Genomic DNA, 21,501 nt, shown 5'->3' on the forward strand with positions numbered 1-21,501 from the left:
GGACAGTGATTGACAATGTCTGTAAAGCGCTGCGGAATATGATGGCACTATATAAATAAGCAAAAATAAAAATTCACTTTCAATTTATAATGAAATGTGTTGAATAAAGGATAAAAGGCATAAAATTCTATCGCTATGTCATTCTATGAAATTGTGATTTTACTGCCTTGATGTAGAAAAATAAACACCCAAAAAGACAAGAAATTGTTGGAAACATTTACTAAAAGAATGATTTTTTTTTTACAGCAAAAACAACTCTATTTTAAAATATCCATTAAAAAAAATTAACAAATCGATCAACTGGTAGTTTAATATTAATGTCATTGGGTAGAATTCCTTCCTTCTTTGAGCAGCAGCAATACCTTAGAGTGAAGCTACACATTGGAGGCACTGTTATAGGATCGTAATAGAAGCAATACCGTAGGATACTTGATTTACAGTATTTGCACTGTGTGCTTTCTATATTGTGATTGTACTGTTTTGTCACTATATAAATAAAGTTTATTGTTACTTTTAAGTGATGTCATGCAGCTAGCACGAAAATTACGTGTTGTATTCTGATACCAACTAAACATGAATGGTTGCAACTGGCTCCTAATATGGGTTTTCTGTTTGAGGATTCCATGAATGACATAGTATAATATGATCTATCCTCTTAAAGGTAATCCATCACAAAAAGTTTATCTAGGGCCAGCATAATAAAGCAACAAGTGGTGAATTACTTGGCAATATACAGTCATTTTTTTTTATAAAAGTTTCTTGGGCATGATATGAGGCAAATGCTATTTCAGGTTCATGATCTGATTTGCACTTACTGCAGAGTCTTCTGTATTCATAAGCAGTGGGATTCTCTCTAGCTACCAACCGTTACTTGACAACATTCTCCTTATACACAGTAAGGGCTAGTTCACACGGGCACATGGAGGAGGATTTTGACAGCAGAATCCACATCATAATCCTCCTCCATACAGTCTATGTAGACTGCTAGCTTTTTTTTTCTGCTAGCAGAGAAAAAGCAGCGACATGACCTTTCTTCAGGCGTTTTCCGCCTGAAGAACGCAATAGAAGTGAATGGGAGGCGAAAACCGTGCAGTGCGTTTTTTTCAGCCCATTCACTTCACGGGAGGGGAAAATAGCCTGGCTTTTTTAAAGCTGTTTTTACAAAAAATAAAAAAAAGCTCCAAAAAAAGCTTGGCAAGGTCCAAAAAAAGCTTCCTAAGCTTTTTTTTTTTCCGGTGCCAAAATAAGCCACACGTTATTTACGTGTGAACTAACCCTAATAGGGAGAAATAGGTCAGTCCGCATCAACATCATGAATAAGAGGACTGTAGACCCAGGCAGTGCTGCACTGAATAGATTTCATAAAAACTACTGCATATTGGGTAAAGGATAAAAAGTTACAATCAAAGTCACTGTCACTACTTTATGTTACTCTAAGATAGAGCAGCATATTCTAGCGACATATTTGGTTTAATATGGTTTTAAAAAAACCCCATCCAAAGTGGAGCTTCACTTTAGGCCTAATTTTTAACACATCTAAATGGCACCAAAAACCTCTTGCTTATGTATCAATGTTGCACATTAGTAGCTATTATTGTCATAGATTTCCAGGCTGCCTCTAGGAGGACATAACCTAACCTAAGTACCGTGTGTTGCATAGAGGTTCACAGCAACGTCACATCGCAATTCCTATAAATTTACCATTGGTGACATTTTTATTGCAAAAGGCAATAACATTAAGGATATTAAAAGTGAGCTTCATCCTGTCATTTTGACAACTAGATACCATCTTGAGCTTAGGTGCTCTGAATTAGAGTATAATGCTTGGTCATTATGTTCAATATTCCAAAGAATTTACAACTCCAGTATGAATGTTTCCTACATATATATGTATATATTTATAACTATATACAAGAACATGTCAATAATGTATTTTTGCACTTTCATTGAAAGTTTAAAACAAGATAAGGTTAGGCTGGCAGGATTACACCTGTTTAGGTGCATAGTTTGTGTTTTTCAACAAATAAAACCTTTTGAATATAGCAAAGATGACTTAGTCAAAACAAATAAAAATCCATTACATGAAATCCATCTAGTAAAGCTTAGGACTTTCCTTGGAAAACATGAATGGTATACAAAAGAATTATTCCTGGTACATTTGACCTACGCTTCAAGCTTAAAAGAACAATTACAGTATATTCTGACCTAGCCAACGTAAAAACATATTATACTAACATGTTTCCAATACTGCCTAGCTGCCCTAGAAAATGTAACATTAACACTGATGTTAAAAAGTAGATATAAAAACAAGAGTCCTTTTTGTTTCCTGGTCTTGCTTTCACAGCACAATACTGTTTTCTGGCAGTCACCTGGAAAGATAGCCTGTTCATCTATGACTGCACTTACTTCAGATTTACTTGTGATATTGTTGTCATCGAGTGCATAGTGCACCACTAGGAATGTCTCCAGCTTTTCCCGCAGTTTAAAAACCTGCTTCGGGATCTTCGTTCCTTTTAACAATTGCAGATACGTTTGTGCTACTGTCTTTAGCGTCATTAGCTGCGTCTTCCTTTCCACTCTTCTGAGACGCAACAATAGTGCCTTTCTGTAGTATTTCTGTAGCTTCATGCTCTAACACCTCTGAGGGAGTTAGTGGATCCAGATGAACGCTACTTGGCTCACTTATGTCAGAACTTACAGAATCTGGAGCTTGTTTCCATAAATACTGCTCAAATCCAGCATCGTCACTAGCAACATCTGAATCCGCATGATCTTCCTTCACAACTAAACACAAGTCTTCTTTCTCTGTTGTGTTATTTTTGCTGTCTGCATCTTTACTTGGTTCTGTACTGGTCAAATCAACAGACTCCTCCTGTACAAGGTCACAGTCACTTTTATTATAAGAATCTATCAGCTGAGCTTCCTCTTCGGATTTTGGAGAGCAGCTTCCTAGAGCTTCAGTGGCTGCATTTACCTGCTTTACAGACGTACTTGGTGTCTTATTTAACAAGATACTTGTCTGGCCTGGAGAGGTCATATTGCTTCCATAAGAATCTTCTTCTTTCTTTGTAGCCTCTGCTTTATATTCATCTTCCATGCTAAAATCGAAACAAATAGCAATTAACTAAAATGGGATAACTGGAAACCATAAACAAGTATACCAGTGCAGGAAACACTACCAAACCCTGCTAAGAGAAATTTCACAGGCAGAACCCATTGTAAAAATACTTCCACAATCTAGTTTATATAAAAGATACTTGTGAGAAAAGATTCCTTTCACGTCTTGCACTACTTTTTAGCAGTTCCAGTTCATAATATTTCATAAAGAATTTATCAGTTGTTGAAAAATAGATCAGAAGTATAATGGTGCAGGATGTTTCTAGGTATATAGGTTATAGATTTTGACCACATTATTTTTTTTTTAAATAATAATAAATAATATATATATATATATATATATATATATAATTTGCCCAACACAAATAATAAATAAAACAATCTAAAATATTGTAACTTCTGCAACTGACTAATGTAAAAGAAAAAAAGACCAACGTCCTAGTTGGTCCACAATACGTTCTCCTACATTTGCAACGTGCAGATTGACTTTTTTGAGTGACTATTCCTCTACTGAATAATGTAAAAGAAAAAGTTTTCAAATACACTTTGTACTATTTTGTGATCACCTGCAAATTCCCATACATCTGGGCAGTGTCATCATACTGTAATGTGCTTAGCTGAGTTACTATTTTATATCAGAGTTTAATATATAAACATTAAATGTGTCCCACACACTAGATACTGGAAATTGTAGTAATGAAATGGGAGTCCAAAGCAAATTTAATAATCCATCCATGCTCAGCTAAATGTGATTTGGTGGAGATTAGTCAGTCTGGTCATTTACATAGGCTGATTAAGAGACTTGGCCTATGTTTAGAATCTCACTGGATGTACAGATTATAGGAGAATTTGTCTGGTTGCCGATCTGGCATTTATTTTTTTATCATATTTTAGGATAATTATTTTAGACTATAAATTATACAATTTTTCCATATACTGTATATTTAGCAACATATTTCAACAAAAAATTAATGCATTGCTTGCTTCATTCAAGACTCGCTCGTTTGAGAAATGGTATACAATCTTCACGTTATTGGGATTTATTTGCTAGAATTAAAGGGGTTTTCTGGGTAGAATATATATATTTTTTTTTATAAAGGTCTGAGAGTGTTAGTAATGGGTTAAGAAGTACACCCATATACCTTTAGCAGTTATTGGAGTGATTTCTGGGTGTCTCTGGTTGCTGTTGCATCCCCTGTGTTTGTTTACATGTTGTAGCTTCCTGCTGTGCTGATTTCCTGTGAGGCTGCTGCACTCCCTCTCACTCAGCCCCCCTCCTCTCTAACTCCTACACCCCCCCATCTCTCATTTCAAATAGCAATCCTGCCTATTAAATAATCCCCCCACCTTCCCATGTCTTTCTTTAGAATAGCAATCCCACACATTACTAGTCCCTCCCACCCCCCACCCTTCCCCATCTCCCACTCTCCCTCCAGTTTCCCTGGCTAAGCTATTCCGCCCACTATCAGAAGACCGAAAGAGGGGGAGGAGCTGCTCCCCAGACACAGGAAGGCTGTTAAGTATTGCAGGGGATAGGGGAGGGGGAAGAGTGATAATGACGTTCCATTTGGGAAGTGGTGAAACGAAACATTGCCTGATTATCAGAAAGTGTCCCTGGAGCGATCACATAACCGCTCCAGGGATATGGGTAATTAATTTTTTTTTTTTTTTTAACTGACGTAAATTAGAAGTTAAGTGGGGAGAGGGAGTTTAGTTTAGGGGTTAATTTTTAGTTTACCCTGGACAACCCCTATAAAGGTTTGTCCGTGAAGTAGTAATTTACTTACATGGTCCTGGGGATTGCCAATGATGGACCCGGAGGTTCTGCCAATATCTGCAGCCTGGGTAGCTCAAACTCCACATTCTTCCCCAATCTCAAAGTAATTTATTACCTGTGAGATCTGAGGAGGAGCAATCCGGAGACCGCCCCCCCCCCTCCTCCAGGTCAATCATCAGCAATATTCAAGATTTTGCTTTTGATGCAATTATAGGAAAAAATTGTTAACCCAATGTACTTTGTGAATTCTGAGAATCAAGTGGTCGATTTGCTGACCTAAACGCTAAACTAAGACATTGAATAAAAAAATGTAAGCATTGTATGTGTAGGGACAAAATAGTGTAGTATTGAGTTAGCCAAGAGTATTGTAGGTAAGACACCTATATTGGTTAACCAGATAAATTACATATGCAAGCTTACACAGAGACTCCTTCTTCAGGCCTTTACAGATTAATGAAAACAGCACAACACTGGCAAGATGATCTAGAAAGGCCATTTGTTTATGGAGGTGATGTCTTACTAACGTACCGTAGGGTAAATAATACTGGGGTTATAGGAGTGAGCACTGGGGAGGGGGTGATATGTGTCCATGTAAGGGATCATAAATCCATGAGTTAGACTTGTGTCAATGACCATAATCTTATCTTAGCTTGACTTCATGCTTTTAGAATTAGGACCTTTAAAAAGGGAATGTGTTGCCAGGAAATTACTTATTAACTCACATTTTTATAAGGAAAAATATATATTTGTACCTTATTAGCCAGAGGATATGAAATATAAAGATTGAGAGTCTTCAGTAGTTGATACCTTTTTAATGGCTAACAAAAATGATGACAGATTGCAAGCTTTCGAGACTACTAGGTCTCGTGACTAGGACTACTAGGCATGGTATGACACAGTTTCTGAAGGCATGCATATTTATGCACTAATAGAGGCACAGGAATCAAGTGTTCAGTGCGACAGGTGATGGAAAACAGTACACAAAAAAATAAACAAGTTAAAAAACGAATTATCAGTTCAAAGGATGGCCCTCAGTCTCGAAAGCTTGCAATCTGTCATCGTTTTTGTTAGCCATTAAAAAGATATCAACTACTGAAGACTCTCAATCTTTATATTTCACATTTTTAAGATTTTTTTTTTAACTTTCCAAATCTGATACTTTTGTGTCCAAAAATCAATACTATTGTAGGTATGATACCATTTTGGAACAAAAAGTATAAAATATTGCTTGGATATTTAATTTAAAAAAAAAAGTACACATTTTTTTGCACAAATATTAAAATTGGACCTTTCCTGAACATTTATTTTGGATAATGGTGCCAATATCATTTTGTCACAAAGGGCTGGACATATCAGATTACATGGAGATCTGTGACCTGATGCAGTCACACACATAAAGCTTCTTTTAAAAATGTTTTCCCCAGCATACATTTTTTTTTTTTTAAAACTTTAACAACTATGGAGATAAACCATCCGAACTGCACCTGTGACCATCCACCTCCTAGGTGTCTCTCCTTAAAGATGTGCACCCATAAGGCTCCATTGATTTATCAGATTGTAATGGCCAGAATGGGTGGTCCTTACTATTACATTTCCCAGGTTCACCTTGCTGTGTATTTACTAACTGCTGCGCTGGTCAATCATCCTAACAGAAATCATTCATGCTACAAAACCCACACTTAAATTGACTCTATATTAAATTTTGCACAAAAAAAATAAAATTTTGTCACCCAGTGCATTCAAATGATTTCAATGAAAAAAAATAAAAAAAACTTTGCAACTTTTGTATTTAACTAATTGTTATTGAACAATTTTGAGTTATCAAGCTGAACTCAGGAAAACACTTAGTGTCGGAATAAGTTTGAGCATAGATGTTTTTTGTGGCAATATTTTGCATTTAGAGAATGTTGAACCCTATCATATTCACAGTGCATAATCTTGAAACTGTAAGTACCTTCTTCCTGTATATCGAATGTTTTTTTATTATAATCTGTTGAGCTTATTATAATCATTATAGACAAATATTGTTAGTTTAAGATTCTGCAAATCTACCATATAATGAATATTCTTTAGGGATATACACTAATCTGAAAATTTCTACAAACCTCTTGGGAGACATTTACTATGACAGATCTTTCTTATAACAACTACTTAAAACTGCATTACACAAATACTAGAGCTTCAATACCAGACTGAAAGTTTATTAAGAATGGAACTTTCTAAGAATTACCTTTCATCTGCTGCAGCATCTACATGTGTACCAGGTTTTTCTTCCTGAAAATATTAAGATTATAATTAGAAATATATTTATGTAAAAAAAGTTCAACTAATGTAATTACTCACACATTGTATGGAAGAATTTGTCTGTTTGCTAAATAAATGAAAGGGGTATTTTCATGGAAAAAAAAACCCTCAAAACAATCAAATCTTGAGTATTAAAAATAAAGCCAAGGTCAAAGTCAAGATCTATGCTCATCAATTTCCCCATGGTGTGAAGTACTTCCTATATCTGGTTGTGTTAGTAATGCCTACCAGCCGTTGTGACACATTTTATCCACCCCTCTGCTTTTTCTGCAGGTACTTGGTAAACTAATACATGGCAAACAGGCTAAAAAAATATATCTGGTAGTGAAGGAAGACACGTGAAAACTATGTGGAGAAGTCAATGTTTTGGACTACCATTGATCAGTAATATGTTGTAGTCTCTCTGTCTGAAGTTACCGTATATACTCGAGTATAAGCCGACCCGAATATAAGCCGACCCCCTAATTTTACCACAAAAAACTGGGAAAACTTATTGACTCGAGTATAAGCCTAGGGGCGGAAATGCAGCAGCTACTGGAAAATTTCAAAAATTAAAATGGTCGTAGTTTTTGGGTGCAGTAGATGCTGGGGAAGGGGAGGGGGTGTTTTGGTTGTCTGTCTGTCTGCCCCTTCCCTGAGCCTGAGGACTGTTTTTCTTCCCCCCACTTGGAATTCAGCCTGGCTGAATATAGAGTATCTGCAGTGCTCCTATTAACCCCTTCCCGATGGAACAGGAGCACTGCAGATAACCTATATTCAGTAGACAGGGCACTATCAGACACAGGGATACCTAATGTGTATGTGTTTCACAGTCATTTTCTACTTTTCTATGTATTCTAGGGAAAAGAGGGATTAAGAACCTTTATTTATTTATTTATTTTTTTAAATTTTGCACTATTTTATGGGAGATTCTATACATTGACACTGTGGCTGGTCATAAACCCCCCTCACCCTCCTAAAAAAACAAAACAAAACACAAAAAGCACAAAAAAAAAAAAGCAAAAAAACCCCCACAAAAAGCACAAAAACTGGGCTGAAAAATTCGGCTTATACTCGAGTATATACGGTAATTCATTTTTATTTATTTCTAATTTGCAGCCCTGTATTATATTCCTAATTTGATCATATTTGTGGGACAATTTACAGAAGTTTATTTTTATTCATAATTAATTTAGGTCCAGAAAATAAATGGATTATGCAACGAGAAGTGGCATGGTAGACATCAGTAAATATAAACTGCAACATGTGGGCATGAAGACCAAACATCTGTATGTACTACAAGATGATTCCATCACATTCACATTCCTACATAATTGTCCATTAACCATTTGTATAGTTGAAAAAACACACTGCCTAAAATAAACTGTGAATATTGTGCAATGAGAACTATTTGTTACAACTGGACATTCTGAAAAGACCAGTTTCTTAAAATATCACCACTCAAATCATACTCCTAAATAATAAATCTGCTGTCTTTGGGGCTAATGTCATAGTTCTGCAGATTTGATATAGAATAGAATGTGCTAACTTTGTCCCCAACTGATACAATATTCTTAAGAAAGTAGAACCTTTAAAAGCATACAGATTTTGATATTGATATATGCAGTTTTTATTTTCAATGTGTCATCTATAGATGACTCCAAAGAGAGGTTTTCAAGGGCAATTTCTGTTGCGCCTACTGCATTTAGGATACAATGTAAGTGTTAATAACGGAGAAAGAATGTTGATCATACCTGTTCACCGATTTGCGTCAAGTCTATTGAAGAATGAAGTCTTGATCTAGGAACATAGATTAACCCAATGATACAATTTTATGATAGTTATATAAATAGAGAACACAAACTAGGCCTAACCTGAATTGTCTTCAAACTGCCATACAATTTCTTATGTTTGTTATGAAGCAAAATAAAGAAAAATGCATGCTATATATGCCATAATTATTCATTTTAAAAAATTGTCAAAAGCAGCACAAGGCAGGCGGTAATATTTATACTACACATAATCTCCCTAAATCCCTTAAACAGAGACTCAACCTAAAGTATACAGGGAAAATTGCTCCTAGGAGTAGTATCCAAGTATGCAACTTTTAGCTTTCTATTAAATGGAATAAAATAAAACAAAATAAAATAAATAATTGAATAAATGAGTGCAGCAGAAAATCATACACTATAATAAAAAATAGGGTGAATATGCAGTTAGAAAGGTTAATATAATAAAAGGCATATAAGAGGTGAAATGCATAGAGCATTGTAAAAGTGAAAAGATAAGCATATTGATAAACATACATATACATAAGATACTTAAGTTAAATGGTAGCTATTTAGATTCTTTACCTGTTTTTGTATCAAGTAACTACAGTCTATCAAACTCACACTGATAAAAGAAATCTTTATAGACTATACAGTGCGTTAATAATTAACATACTTCAGCAATCTCCAATAATTACCTCATCTACCTTACAACACTAGGGATGATTTATTCATGTAAGATACACTATTAAAGTGACGACACTGCCTGAGATGGGTATTCTGTAAAGTCATCACTTCTAGGAGTCAGCTAACCTTTATCAAGGACCTTTCTTGCATTTAGAAATACCTGGCACAATGTTCTTTAGTCACAACGAAGTCGCAATGAAGCTATGTGCTGAACTGCGTAGTATCTAGCACCACACCTGTCTTGTAAGGTTATTTATCATGGCTTAATGATTCATGACAACTCTCACTTCTGTGACATTTCGCATACTAGGCCAATATATTCTGTTACGGTTCTGCCTTTGTAATCATCCTGCCTAGTGAAAAAGATTAAGTGATATCTGATTATTTGAGTGCATTGTATCATTATATTTATAGAATATATTTGTGCCTACATTAAAAAAAACAAAAAAAAAAAACTACACAATTTGGTACAAGTTCACGTAGCAGTTAAATCATACAAAAATAAGAAGAATTAAGCCAGCAGCGTTTATGGTGAACAAAAAACAAATGCTGTGCATTTAAGCACCACTTGCTGGAGGTCCATAAATGAATGCCTGACCCTCTAACAGGCGTTCAAAAATGACTAGTTTATAAGCCATTTCAGAATGCTTGTCTCTTATTAGTGGAAAGAGATCATTTACATACCTTTTTCCCCAGAGCTGCATTGGATGGTTGAAATGACTTCTTAAAAAAGGGGATCCAGGATTTGGGACAACTCATGGGGCAGTGGTGGTAATTGTATAAAAAACTCCAAACAAACAGGCACCCTCATTGCCCCTGGTCTGTCTGTCAGGTGCTAGGGCTTGTTTGCAAGTGTCATAAGCCATGAGGCCCACATGACCGCTGACACAAAATCAGTGGCCTCAGTGGTGGCTGGCAAAGAACTGGGGAAATATACGTTTATACCTTTTTTTTTAATTTTACACCCACCCCAGCTACCCCACAGGTTGTTCCATATCCTAGACAACTCCTTCAAAGTACAACTAAGCTTTTGAGCATTTTTTTATTTTCTGGCAGTATCTGCGTTATCAGTGAATTTTGTAATATACTTTACCAACTATTTTTGGCTCCTTTCTGTGAAATCCTGCATTTCTTTATTCAGTGCTCAGGTGAGAGCTCCTGACTCTTCAGTACTTGCCAAGAACAGTACTGTACATTTGTACAGTGGTTGTGCCTGTAATTGCAGCTTAGCCTATTCACTTGAAAGGGACTGAGCTGCAATCAGGCTACATGACCAATGAATGTAAAGAGGGCTGTGAAGCGGACTTTATGGATTTGCATTTTTCAGGACAAGCTAAATAGATATTAACACGAATAATCTCTGAACTTCAATAATACCAATTCAAAGTATATCCCTATACATCCCTTGACACATTTTTGGCCTAGATCACCAAGCAATAAAAAGCAATAAGGAGGTTACTATTTTAAAGTGTCAGATTATTATTAAAGGAGTTTTCCCAAAATTGACGCATATTACCTATTCATAAAGGTGATTTATATATTACTGGGGCTCCATAGATCACTTAAACAAGGCTCCTTACTCAGTCAAACATGAGAGGAAGTTTATAAATTGAGGAGCGGTCAAGAATGCATGCTGCTGCTTCAGTGTCTATGGGCTGACAAAACTATTCAACGATGGGCCCCCACTGATGAAACATTTACCACTTGTCCTATAGGTGAGAAAAGTCATCTGTGGAAAAACTATTTTAGGCCGGGGCCCCACGTTGCGAAAACACAGCGGCACGAAAAGCAGCATTTTACATTACCTGCAAAGTGGATGGGATTCTGGCTAATCCCATTCACATATTGCAGAAAAAAAATCCACAGCGGAAATGCTGTGATTTCCAAAACGCCTGCATTTTTCAAATCACAGCATGTCAATTATCCCTATGGAAAAACTGTTTTTTTGTTTTTTTTTTGTTTTTTTTTTGTAAGTGTAGGTATAATAGAGGCCGAAAGTATTTCTGTGAAAAGCACTGAGGGATAAAAAGGCAATGTGTTTCCGCTATGGTCTTTTTCGCAGAGTTTTTGACTCCAGCTCACTATGTGGGGTCTAAGCCTTAATATATAGATATAATAGATATAGAAAAGAGGTTTTTAAAGTGTATGATAAATAGAAGAGCAACATAATATTTCAAACAAAGCACCGTGCTATGCAAAGCTGTATTCTATACCTAGAAGCCAAACTCTAACGTTATAGCAGTTTAATGGCAGTAAGTAAAAGTCTAACTTACATAGACATGTCTCCTTGATGAGTTGAGGAAATTATGGAAACTGAGATCAAAAGAAAAAAAATAAATGAATTCACTTTAAAAAAATGCCACTGTTTACAATACCAACGATCAAATTAATAGTGATGGATGAGAAAATGCTAAAGAAAATAAACCAACAAAGGAACACACAGGACAATCTGTTCTTACCATTTTCTGTGACTACTTGACAAGAATGGTTGGGATTTTCACTCAAATGTTTGGCCATGTCATCTAAACCACAAACATCAGTCAGGAAATCACAGTTCAGGCACACCGCAGTTACTCGCCTAATAAAAGGAAAAATATGACTAAGACAAGTTGTGCAAATTATACAAAAATTAATTTTCATTATTCTAGTACTGAAAACATCCCTTCAAAATGTAAATCAAACTATATTTCATTATTATAGGTTCTCTGTTCCCAAGGATAGGTGATAAATGTTAAAGGGGTTGTCCCATCACAAGGATCCTATCTATACTGCTTGTTAATGTGAATGTAAGACTTTTCCTAAATACACTTCAGCAAAACTGCTTTGTTTGTCCACTAGCGCTTGGAGGGGGGTAGTTTACACTTTGGGGGGGGGGGGGGCACCGATACAGACCCGGCATCAGCTGTAATAGAGAGGCGGATACCGGGGAGTGTAGACGCCGGAACAGGTGCCTGCAACATTGCTACGCTCCTGCACTGCATGAAGCCAGCAGCGGCAGGAGTGATGCTGCTATTCTGGAGGGGAGGGGAGGGGAGGGGGGGGGTGGAGGAGCGGAATAGCAGCATCGCTCCTGCCGTTGCTGGCTTCATGCAGTGCAGGACCGTAGCGATGTTGCAGGCACCTGTGCCGGCGTCTACACTCCCCGGCATCTGCCTCTCTATTACAGCGGATGCCGGGTCTAAATTGCATTGTGAAGGCTGTACGTCCGATGCCTAGCTGCATCAGGAGCGCACATGCAGTGCCAGCGGCATAGAAGCGACGACTTCGCGCCGCTGGCTTTGCATATGTAACCCCGCCCACCAATGACGCAACAAAGCCGGAAGAAAGAAGAATTTACAGCATCGAAGACTGGTGAGTATGCGATGTGGGAATACCCCTTTAAATTACTGGGAGCTCTTGAGGAAACGAGTTCACCACTCCTCTCACTTAGCAGGGATCATGCATACTCGTGTTTATTTCCTACTGCAGAGTATAAAGGGTAAACATTGGACCCCCATCTATGTGACTTTTTCATTGACCTGTCTGAACCTATAACTGTTTGGTATCCTTTGATTTGTCTTTATTGCTTATATTTTCCGAAAATCAGTAATTTAGGGCATGCACAAGGTCAAAGTTTTACCATAAACTTTTAGATTCTACAGTACTTTGTAAACTGGAGACCATGTTCGTTTGACAAGTTTGTAAAGCAAACATCCAGTCTGGCTAGTATTGGTGGGACCCAAGCGAACATTTAAAAACTATACAGTGCACTTGTAGAAAAATACACTATTACTAAAATATCTCTATATGTCTGGAACTCAATTTTTTTTTTCTGATAGCAGCCTCTATGACATGGTCCTAAGAAACTGGACATCATTTCATAGAAAACAATTTGAGATAAGGACAAAGTGTTTTTTTACTTCTGTTTTTTTTTTTTTTTTTAATGTACACTCTTAAAATGACTCTTAACATGTTCAGAAATGTATTGACAGCATTTCCAACTAGAAGCATACCTCTTGTCACTGGGGCACTTCTTAGAAGACTTGGAGCGTTTGCTGGAATTCCTGCCATGACAGCTACATAAAAGAGAACAAAAGATACAGTTTTATATTCTGTCAAACAAAACAAGCAAACCTATCTTTTTTAATGGATGGTAAACTATGCATCTCCTCTATCATCATGCAAGACTATGATTAATATATACATTTACTGCAGTGTGCTTATATCAAGAATCCAAACATCTAAATGCAATGAATCATATTAGGGCATAACACTATTTCAGAGAGGTCTGCCTCCTCACTTACCTCAGTACATGATTTGTATAGGCTTTGTTACAGCTAGTACTGAACTTGCATTTACTGCAGTGAACATATGTGTGAAAATGACCTTCAAAATCTACTACTTGACGGTGACACTCCATGCACTTGTGTATTCCTGGGATAACACTGGTCAAGACAAAAATATAAAAGAAAATCTACATTGATAACTACAAAACAATGCTGGTAACCAAAACATTACATAAAATATATAAATATATATACACACACATACGTATATATCTATATCTGTCTGTCTGTGATGTGTACTCACTCTGATGAAGGCAAAAATTAAGGGCCTTTTACCAACATTGGTTTACAGAGGCAGAGCAGAGGCGTAACTATAGGGAGGGCAGCATTAGCAGTTTTTACCAGACCCTACACCTTAAGGGGGCCTTAAATGTCCCTTTGCCACATAAAATATAACTAAATAGTACAAAGCAGGGACCCCATTACATATTTTGCTTGAGAGCTCTGGAGTTCCAAGTTACAACTCTGGAGCAGAGTATTATAATATTCCCTTTTTCATTTGTCCATTTTTGTTGGGTCTATAAAACATTTTCTTTGCCCCTTTACAGTTTTTGCATGTGAATTTAAATGTCTGATAAGGGCTGCTGCCCCCTTCAAACTCAGGATCAGTGGTGGACCTAACGGCTAGACAGCCATAATCATAAAATGATACTATTACCATGGGAAACATTTGATAGGCTATCAACACAATTATCACAAAACATATGTTTCTTAAGCTATGGGAAATAAAAGGTACCTTAGGTTTTGTAAAGCTGTATTAGTAGTTGTCATTCTTTTTGCAGTGTTCAGTGTCACAGGCTTCTTTGGAGAAGATTTAATTTTTGAAGAATGTACAGTTTTCTTAGGTGTTAGATTCTGATTATTGTTAGGGCTTACAGGTTTCATTTTTGGAGGTGACTGGGGTAGTGTGTAAATAGGTAACTGAAGAGAAGGATGGGGGGTAGTTGTAGGTTGGTTTCTGGAAATAGAGGAATTGGAAGAAGAAACTGGACTTGAAGGAACACCAACAGATGCCCGAATTGTGACCTAAAGTTATAAAAAGAAAACAGATTCATATTATACATTTATTGATGGTTGGCTCTCCTTGTAGAACAAGACATGCTATATATGAATTCACAGACATCTATGAGCTTTCTATGCCTATATACACTATCTTATTGACTATCCAAAGACATTGAACAGAAATGAAGAGGCAGGCATAGCACTTAGCAGAGCACTTCTCCTGCCTTCTTCAAGCAATAATTTACCTTTGTTCCTGGTGGAAGACCTTCTAGTTGTTTTGGTTTTCTGAATGTCCTGTGGTGCTGAGTTTTATGATCCATTTTCTCTTTACATGTCAAAAACTGAAGTCTGCACTTAGTACATCTATACACTCCTTTATTCTGAAATGGAAATGGAGAAAGATTTGAACATAAGGATCACAATATTTTGGATAAAATAATGCAATGTGATTATATGTCTGTGCCTATAAAAATATTTTAATACACATGACCGTTGTATAGAACTAACCTGGTGTTTCATATAATGCTGCATGAAAGGTGTTCCAGACTTAATAACTTTCAGACAAAATGGACATAATAAGCCTTTTGTGTTCTCATGGGTATTTCGAAAATGATTATCAACATCAACAAAAATGGAAGACCTGAAATTGCACAACTAGAAGAAAGGAAAGGAAGGCAATTTGACAATATTCATACACTGTCACGATTTATAATGTATTTGATTGTTTGGCAAATTTTACTTCAAAATAGTGTATTGTCTGCTACGCCATATTTTTCTTAAACTTTAGCGCAAGAATTTAGTACCAATTGTTTCATTCACCTTGGTTTGTTGTAGTGAAATAAAAAGTGGGAGTGACTGATATTTATTTTATTGCATATTACTTGACATTTTAGGGCTTGTTCAAACGTGGGCAAAGGGGCGGATTTTGACAGCGGATTTCGCTTCAAAATCCGCCCCTTTACAATGGTGGTCTATGCAGACCGCCGGGCTTCTTTTTTCCGCTAGCGGCGGGCTGCGGAGAAAAGAAGAGACAGGTCTTTTCTTCAGGCGGAAGCCGCGGCTCGCTGGGCCGCGGCTTCCGCCTAGTGGCAGCACCCTCCTGTGTCGGCTCATTCATTTGAGCCGACATAGGAGGGGACAGCCGCGACCGCGATGGACACAGCAGGCGGATTTTGACCAGAGAGAGACGCGGCTCGCCGCGTCTCTCTCTGTGTCAAAACCCGCGTGGACCCCGGAACGTGTGAACTAGCCCTTATTCCTGCAGTGTGAGATTTATATAGAATAAAAAATAAAAATCGCTCTTACAACTGATTAAAAGTAAGGGAAACCCAAATCTCTATTGTGTGCCCAGTTCACAGATCTAGGTTCCTGTTGCTTTCATGCCAAAGCAGATATCTAGCCAAAATAATTTTGTAGCAATTACCTGACAAACATATGGCATCTCCCCAGGTTTATGATTGTCCTTCATATGTTGTAAAAGAACTTGTTCAGATTCAAATGACAATTCACAGATCTTGCAAATGGCTGAAACAAAAATCAAAATGAATTTGGCACATGGGATACAATTGTCTAAAAAGTAGTATAACTAAGACAAGACAACATAAGGGAGCTGCGCATTTTATCAGTAGATCTTGTGTATTTTCCTGCATCCAGAAAATGAATTCAACTTGATGGTAACTACTAAAAACAGAGCAGTTTTTCTACTCATTAAGATGCTACACTGCACAACAGTGTTCTGAGCAAGAGAAAGCACTGCTTTCTGTTAACAGGAAGTACAAATTCTGATTGTACCCATTAGATAAGAACGAAGACAAAGATATAATGCAACTCAAAGCCATAAAAATAGGGGTCTAGGTGTAGGACCCCCACAAGTCAGATACTGATGTCTTATCCTGTGGATCGGTCATCAGTATGAAACATGCATTTCGGGCCAGAAAACCCCTTTTAGACTTATCAGCTGTATACGCTGTAAGGCATACAGTGATATAGGTCCTAAGTTATTGAGTAATGTATCTTACGCTGGGTTCACACCAGCGTTCAGTGTCTGTAGTCAGGTTTCCGTCTTCTGCCAGCAGAAGACAGAAACCTGTCAGACTGGGTCTGGCCGTGAGCGCCGGTGAGAGTTTTGAGCTTTTTTTTTTTTTTTTAAACAGGACACAAAGTCCTGCATGTCCGACTATGTGTCTGGTTAAAAAATACGGTTTCGCTGCGGAGAGCTCAAAATGCTCACGGCCAGACAATTTTCAAACCCATTCAAATGAATGGGTTTGAAAATTGCATGCAGGTTCCCGAAACTGGGCAGGAAACAGAAACCTGTATGAACGGGCGCAGGTGTGAACGAGCCCTTAGTGTGATATAATATAAAGCATGGCTATCCAAATTTCCAAGGCCTCATCAGCAATTAACATCTATGCTAAAAGAAGCACATAAAGCCAAGGTATGCATAGTATCTTTCTAACAGTATTAGCCACAGTAAAACCAGTTCGAGCAACAGTGTCCTGGGGTCAACGCTTAACTTACTGTGCCCCTGCCTTTTCTGCCAGAAGAAGGAAGTTATAAATGTGCCTAGGCACACTTGTAACTTCCTATGCCTCTGCCAGTCTTTAAAGGGCAATCTTTTCCTTCAAGGAGCATGTTATTGTTAGTTAGACTGCCCCTGAGTATCATGTCCTGGGACGCTCTGACCTGTTAAATCTGTCCTGGGAAGCAGGGAAATTAGCACTATATTTGTTCTATTATTTTTCCAATATGTAATAAAACAAAAAACATTACAGAAGTAATTTGAAACATTTAATAAAATAGATTAACCTTTAAAGAGAAGATAGCAAGCCCTATATGCTGCTCTCTCAGAGCAACAAACTGGTCACAGACCTGTCATTTTCAGTGCTCTGTTACTTCTATGTTATTGTGCTGTAGTTTTGGAGAACATTTACCAAACAACGATCAGCTCACAGCTCTGCAGTCCTGAAAATACTACCTACTTGCATGGATGATCAGAGAAAGTCCAACCAATGCAAACAATGAATCTAGCAAGAAGAGGAAGCCCACACATGCAGCTGGCTGTACGTTTTGGACTCGAATCCTTCATACTTGTCTTAAGAAGGATAAATCTTTTTAGCTTTCTATTTTTTGCTGGATTCATTGTTTGATGTAGTTGTGCAGAACTTACAATTATTCATTGCAGCGCAATGAAAGCTTTGTGAGGCAAAAGTTTGATGCATTCATGAAATGCAGGCTCTCTCCATGTAACGTTGTCGCAGCCTGCATCACATAAATGCATTGGTTTCCTGTTTTATAGTGCTGGCATCCCGCTGCACTGAATTTAAATGTCAGTTCTCAAAAAATACAGCACAGAGAGGGCAACATGGAGGGGCTTACAGATTCTCTCAAGATTTGAGGTTTTTGTTTGTTTGGTTTTTTTTAAATCAATGTTAGCAGAGTTTGTATGGACACTTAAGATAAAATAAACATACAGAAATATATAGATTTAATTTCAATCCGTTGCAAAAAATTTTAAAGAACTTTTGTAAGGTAATGACTTACTTGTGGATTCATATAATGTGTGAGAACTCTCAATGTGGCATTGCAGTTGGAAGGGAGTAGAGAACTGGCGGTAACAGTGGTGGCAGGTGGTGTGGTTTTCCCAACTTTCTGTACTTTGCTTCTCAAGCTCCAAGTGATGTTTCATGTGGTTCATGAATCTATCATAGACAAACAAGAACAGGTGCATTGTTGGTAAACTGTTATGGTGGAACCACTGCAAAAATTGCCAATATATATGATGATATGCATCTTAAAAATACAAACAAAAAAGTTAGATTGTGAGTAAAAACAAGTCTGTCTAAGCCACACTCATACAAAGCATAAATAAATACATGTAAGCACCCCATTTTGCACTATTATCCTTTACCTACATCATCATAGGAACGTCAGAATAGGAACCATAAATAAAATTGGTAACCTTTTTAGGTATTATTCGTGAATTATAAACTATTCATCTTTTTACAAAACTGCAATGGAAATTACATCACAGACCCACACTAAGACCTGGAAGAATACTCGTGTATAAAAAGGAAAGGAAAGGGACTGTTGGCTAGGAACGTCAGCGTTGATAATGATGATTAAAAATAACTTTGGTGGAAGAAGGTTTGGGCGATTATAACCAGAGTTAAAATAGCAATTAATCGGGCATTTTACCTCAATTACGATTAATGACGATTTAGACCACAACCCTTTTTCAGGGAAGGTTATGTTTTGGGTGGATCTTGCGAGATTCATGTCATGAGGTTCACACTGCAGTTTCGTTTGGACCAAACACGTTTGAATTGGAATTGCTTTTATACTCTGGGATCTCTACTGACGTCACCACAGTCGTCAATAACATATTAGTGGGATTGGACACCCAGGACTCCCTCTGATCAGCTGTGGTGCTCATACGAGCATTGTCACCTCTTCTCGGTTTACATTGCATACAGTCTGTTAATAGTGGGCATTACAGTATATTTAGAACCTTATCCCATAGAAGTGAATGAAACTACACAGTAATGATATTGCACCTTCGCTATGAAACACATGCGATATAAAAGCAATGTAACATCTTCACTGCTTAAAGGGAACCTATCTTTCAAACACTTTTTTTTTTTTTTCTAACATGTCGGAATAGCCTTAAGAAAAGCTATTCGTCTCCTACCTTTCATTGTCTTCTCCACACCGCCGTTCACTTGAAATTCCGGTTTTTCTCAGTATGTAAAGGAGTTCTCTCGCAGCACTGGGGGTGGCCCCAATGTTGCCAGAGAGCTCTCCAGCACCGCCTCCATCTTCTTCTGGAACAAGTCTTCACCTTGTCTTCTTCCAGTGGTGTCTTTTAACTTCTAGTCCTCGGGCCTAGGGAAAGCTGACTGCGCATGCTTGCGGCTACAAGAAAAATGGCCGCTTGCACGGTATTGTAAGCGACCATTTTCACGCGACCAGCGGGCATGCGCAGTTGGCTTGCCCGAGGCCTAGAAGTTATTTGACACCGCCGGAAGGAGACACGGTGAAGACCTCGTTCCAGAAGAAGATGGAGGCGGCGCTAGAGAGTTCCCTCGTAACATAGGGGCCGCCCCCAGTGCTGTTTGAGTGCTGGGGCCCACCCCCAGTGCTGCGAGAGAACTCATTTACATACAGAGAAAAAACGGAATTTCAAGCGAACGGCGGGGCGGAGAAGACAACGAAAGGTAGGAGATGAATAGCCTTGCTTAAGGCTATTCCGACGTGTTAGAAAAAAAAGCGTTTGAAAGATAGGATCCCTTTAAAGTGTTGCAACCCCTTCAAAACAGCTGATTATTGGAAGTCTGATATCAGACCTGTACTGATTTCTTACAGATTTATCCTAAGGTCAACCTCTTTAATGCAAAAACAAAATCATTATATTTCAAAAGAAACCCCAAACACAAAACCAAGGTACACGTAGTTCTTGGCAAAGAAATATACAGGTTTAAGCAATCATAATTTAGAAGGATTCCCATTATATTTTTTATAAAATACACACACAACTATATATTATGTGCAAAAGAATGTGCAAAGGTCAATTGCATAATAAAATATAATAATAAATAAGAATAATCCATATAATAATCATAGTTGATTTTTTTTTTACAATGCTATTCAACATATTAGGCATGGAATAATTTGCTTTGAAGGGTAAAGTATATCAAGCATGCATAGCATTCGCAAAACATACTTCAATATAATCCTTGTCAAATTACAATTTACTGTTTTATGCCAGTTTCCAGCAACCAAAAAGTCAGGACTGACATGTCTTGACTACATACATTAGTTCCCTGCTGTTTGCAAGACAAATTGCCTGTGCCTCAACCTGCATCTTTGCTTCTAAGTGTATGTAATAGCGATTTTAATGTCTGCAATTACAAGCAGCTTTTGTTTTCCTTAATGATACTAGCGAAGGCAAGTCTGTTCGTTTTAGCTTGCAGACTATGCCCTTTGTAGACTTAAGCCATTCTTCAGCTTCACATTCTGCCATTTCAGCTTCTCTTTATGGGTCTGTATACGGAAGAACTATGACCTTCTCTGCCAAGTGGAGGTCTTGAGACAAACCTGTCTCCCTAATGAAGATGATCACAGTGTCCTTTTTGCCGATTTAGAAACCAGAAGTTATTCAATCAAAACAGCACAATCTAATAGTGGCCTTTATCACGAAAATACAATTATTCATGTGTAGTCCCCAAACAGAGCAGTGCAGATTACTGTAAGAGGTAATTAATCTAAGACACATAACGCGGCACTTGTGGGATAAACGATTCACTAAACACAGTGGGGTCACTTATGTGTTATGCCCTTTGACCAACCCTAATAAAAGATTATTCATATATCAGCAGTGTTCTACTCCTCAATGGCCACTCATACTTTACAAAAAAAGATTACGGGGACACATCTCTTATTAATCACTGAACTCAGAAGTTTCATTTGCTTCTTATTGTCACCGGTTTAGAAAATTCAGCACCTAACCATACAGTCTGCCAGTATAACCACTTGTGACAAA

General features: G+C 37.5%; 1 protein-coding gene across 3 annotated transcripts in view; it reads right to left on the minus strand.

The window, feature by feature from the left end:
* Window positions 1-251: 251 nt before the first annotated feature.
* Window positions 252-21,501, minus strand: part of ZNF280D (zinc finger protein 280D) — a 54,810-nt gene continuing 33,560 nt past the window's right edge. For 2 of the 3 annotated variants that reach the window (XM_075273493.1, XM_075273491.1), the window contains 12 exons: window positions 18,504-18,661; window positions 16,384-16,484; window positions 15,468-15,614; window positions 15,206-15,340; window positions 14,695-14,984; window positions 13,917-14,057; window positions 13,626-13,688; window positions 12,093-12,211; window positions 11,907-11,946; window positions 8,932-8,977; window positions 7,125-7,168; window positions 252-3,098 (listed from right to left, as the gene is read on the minus strand). In XM_075273493.1, the coding sequence (XP_075129594.1) occupies window positions 2,483-3,098; window positions 7,125-7,168; window positions 8,932-8,977; window positions 11,907-11,946; window positions 12,093-12,211; window positions 13,626-13,688; window positions 13,917-14,057; window positions 14,695-14,984; window positions 15,206-15,340; window positions 15,468-15,614; window positions 16,384-16,484; window positions 18,504-18,661 (1,900 nt within the window). In that variant the 3' untranslated portion in view covers window positions 252-2,482. Of the gene's footprint in view, window positions 3,099-7,124; window positions 7,169-8,931; window positions 8,978-9,630; window positions 9,987-11,906; window positions 11,947-12,092; window positions 12,212-13,625; window positions 13,689-13,916; window positions 14,058-14,694; window positions 14,985-15,205; window positions 15,341-15,467; window positions 15,615-16,383; window positions 16,485-18,503; window positions 18,662-21,501 lie in introns of those variants that run through there. The other variant, XM_075273494.1, reaches the window with a different exon arrangement.

This window comes from Leptodactylus fuscus, chromosome 5, assembly GCF_031893055.1.
Source record: "Leptodactylus fuscus isolate aLepFus1 chromosome 5, aLepFus1.hap2, whole genome shotgun sequence".
Taxonomy (NCBI): Eukaryota; Metazoa; Chordata; class Amphibia; order Anura; family Leptodactylidae; genus Leptodactylus; species Leptodactylus fuscus.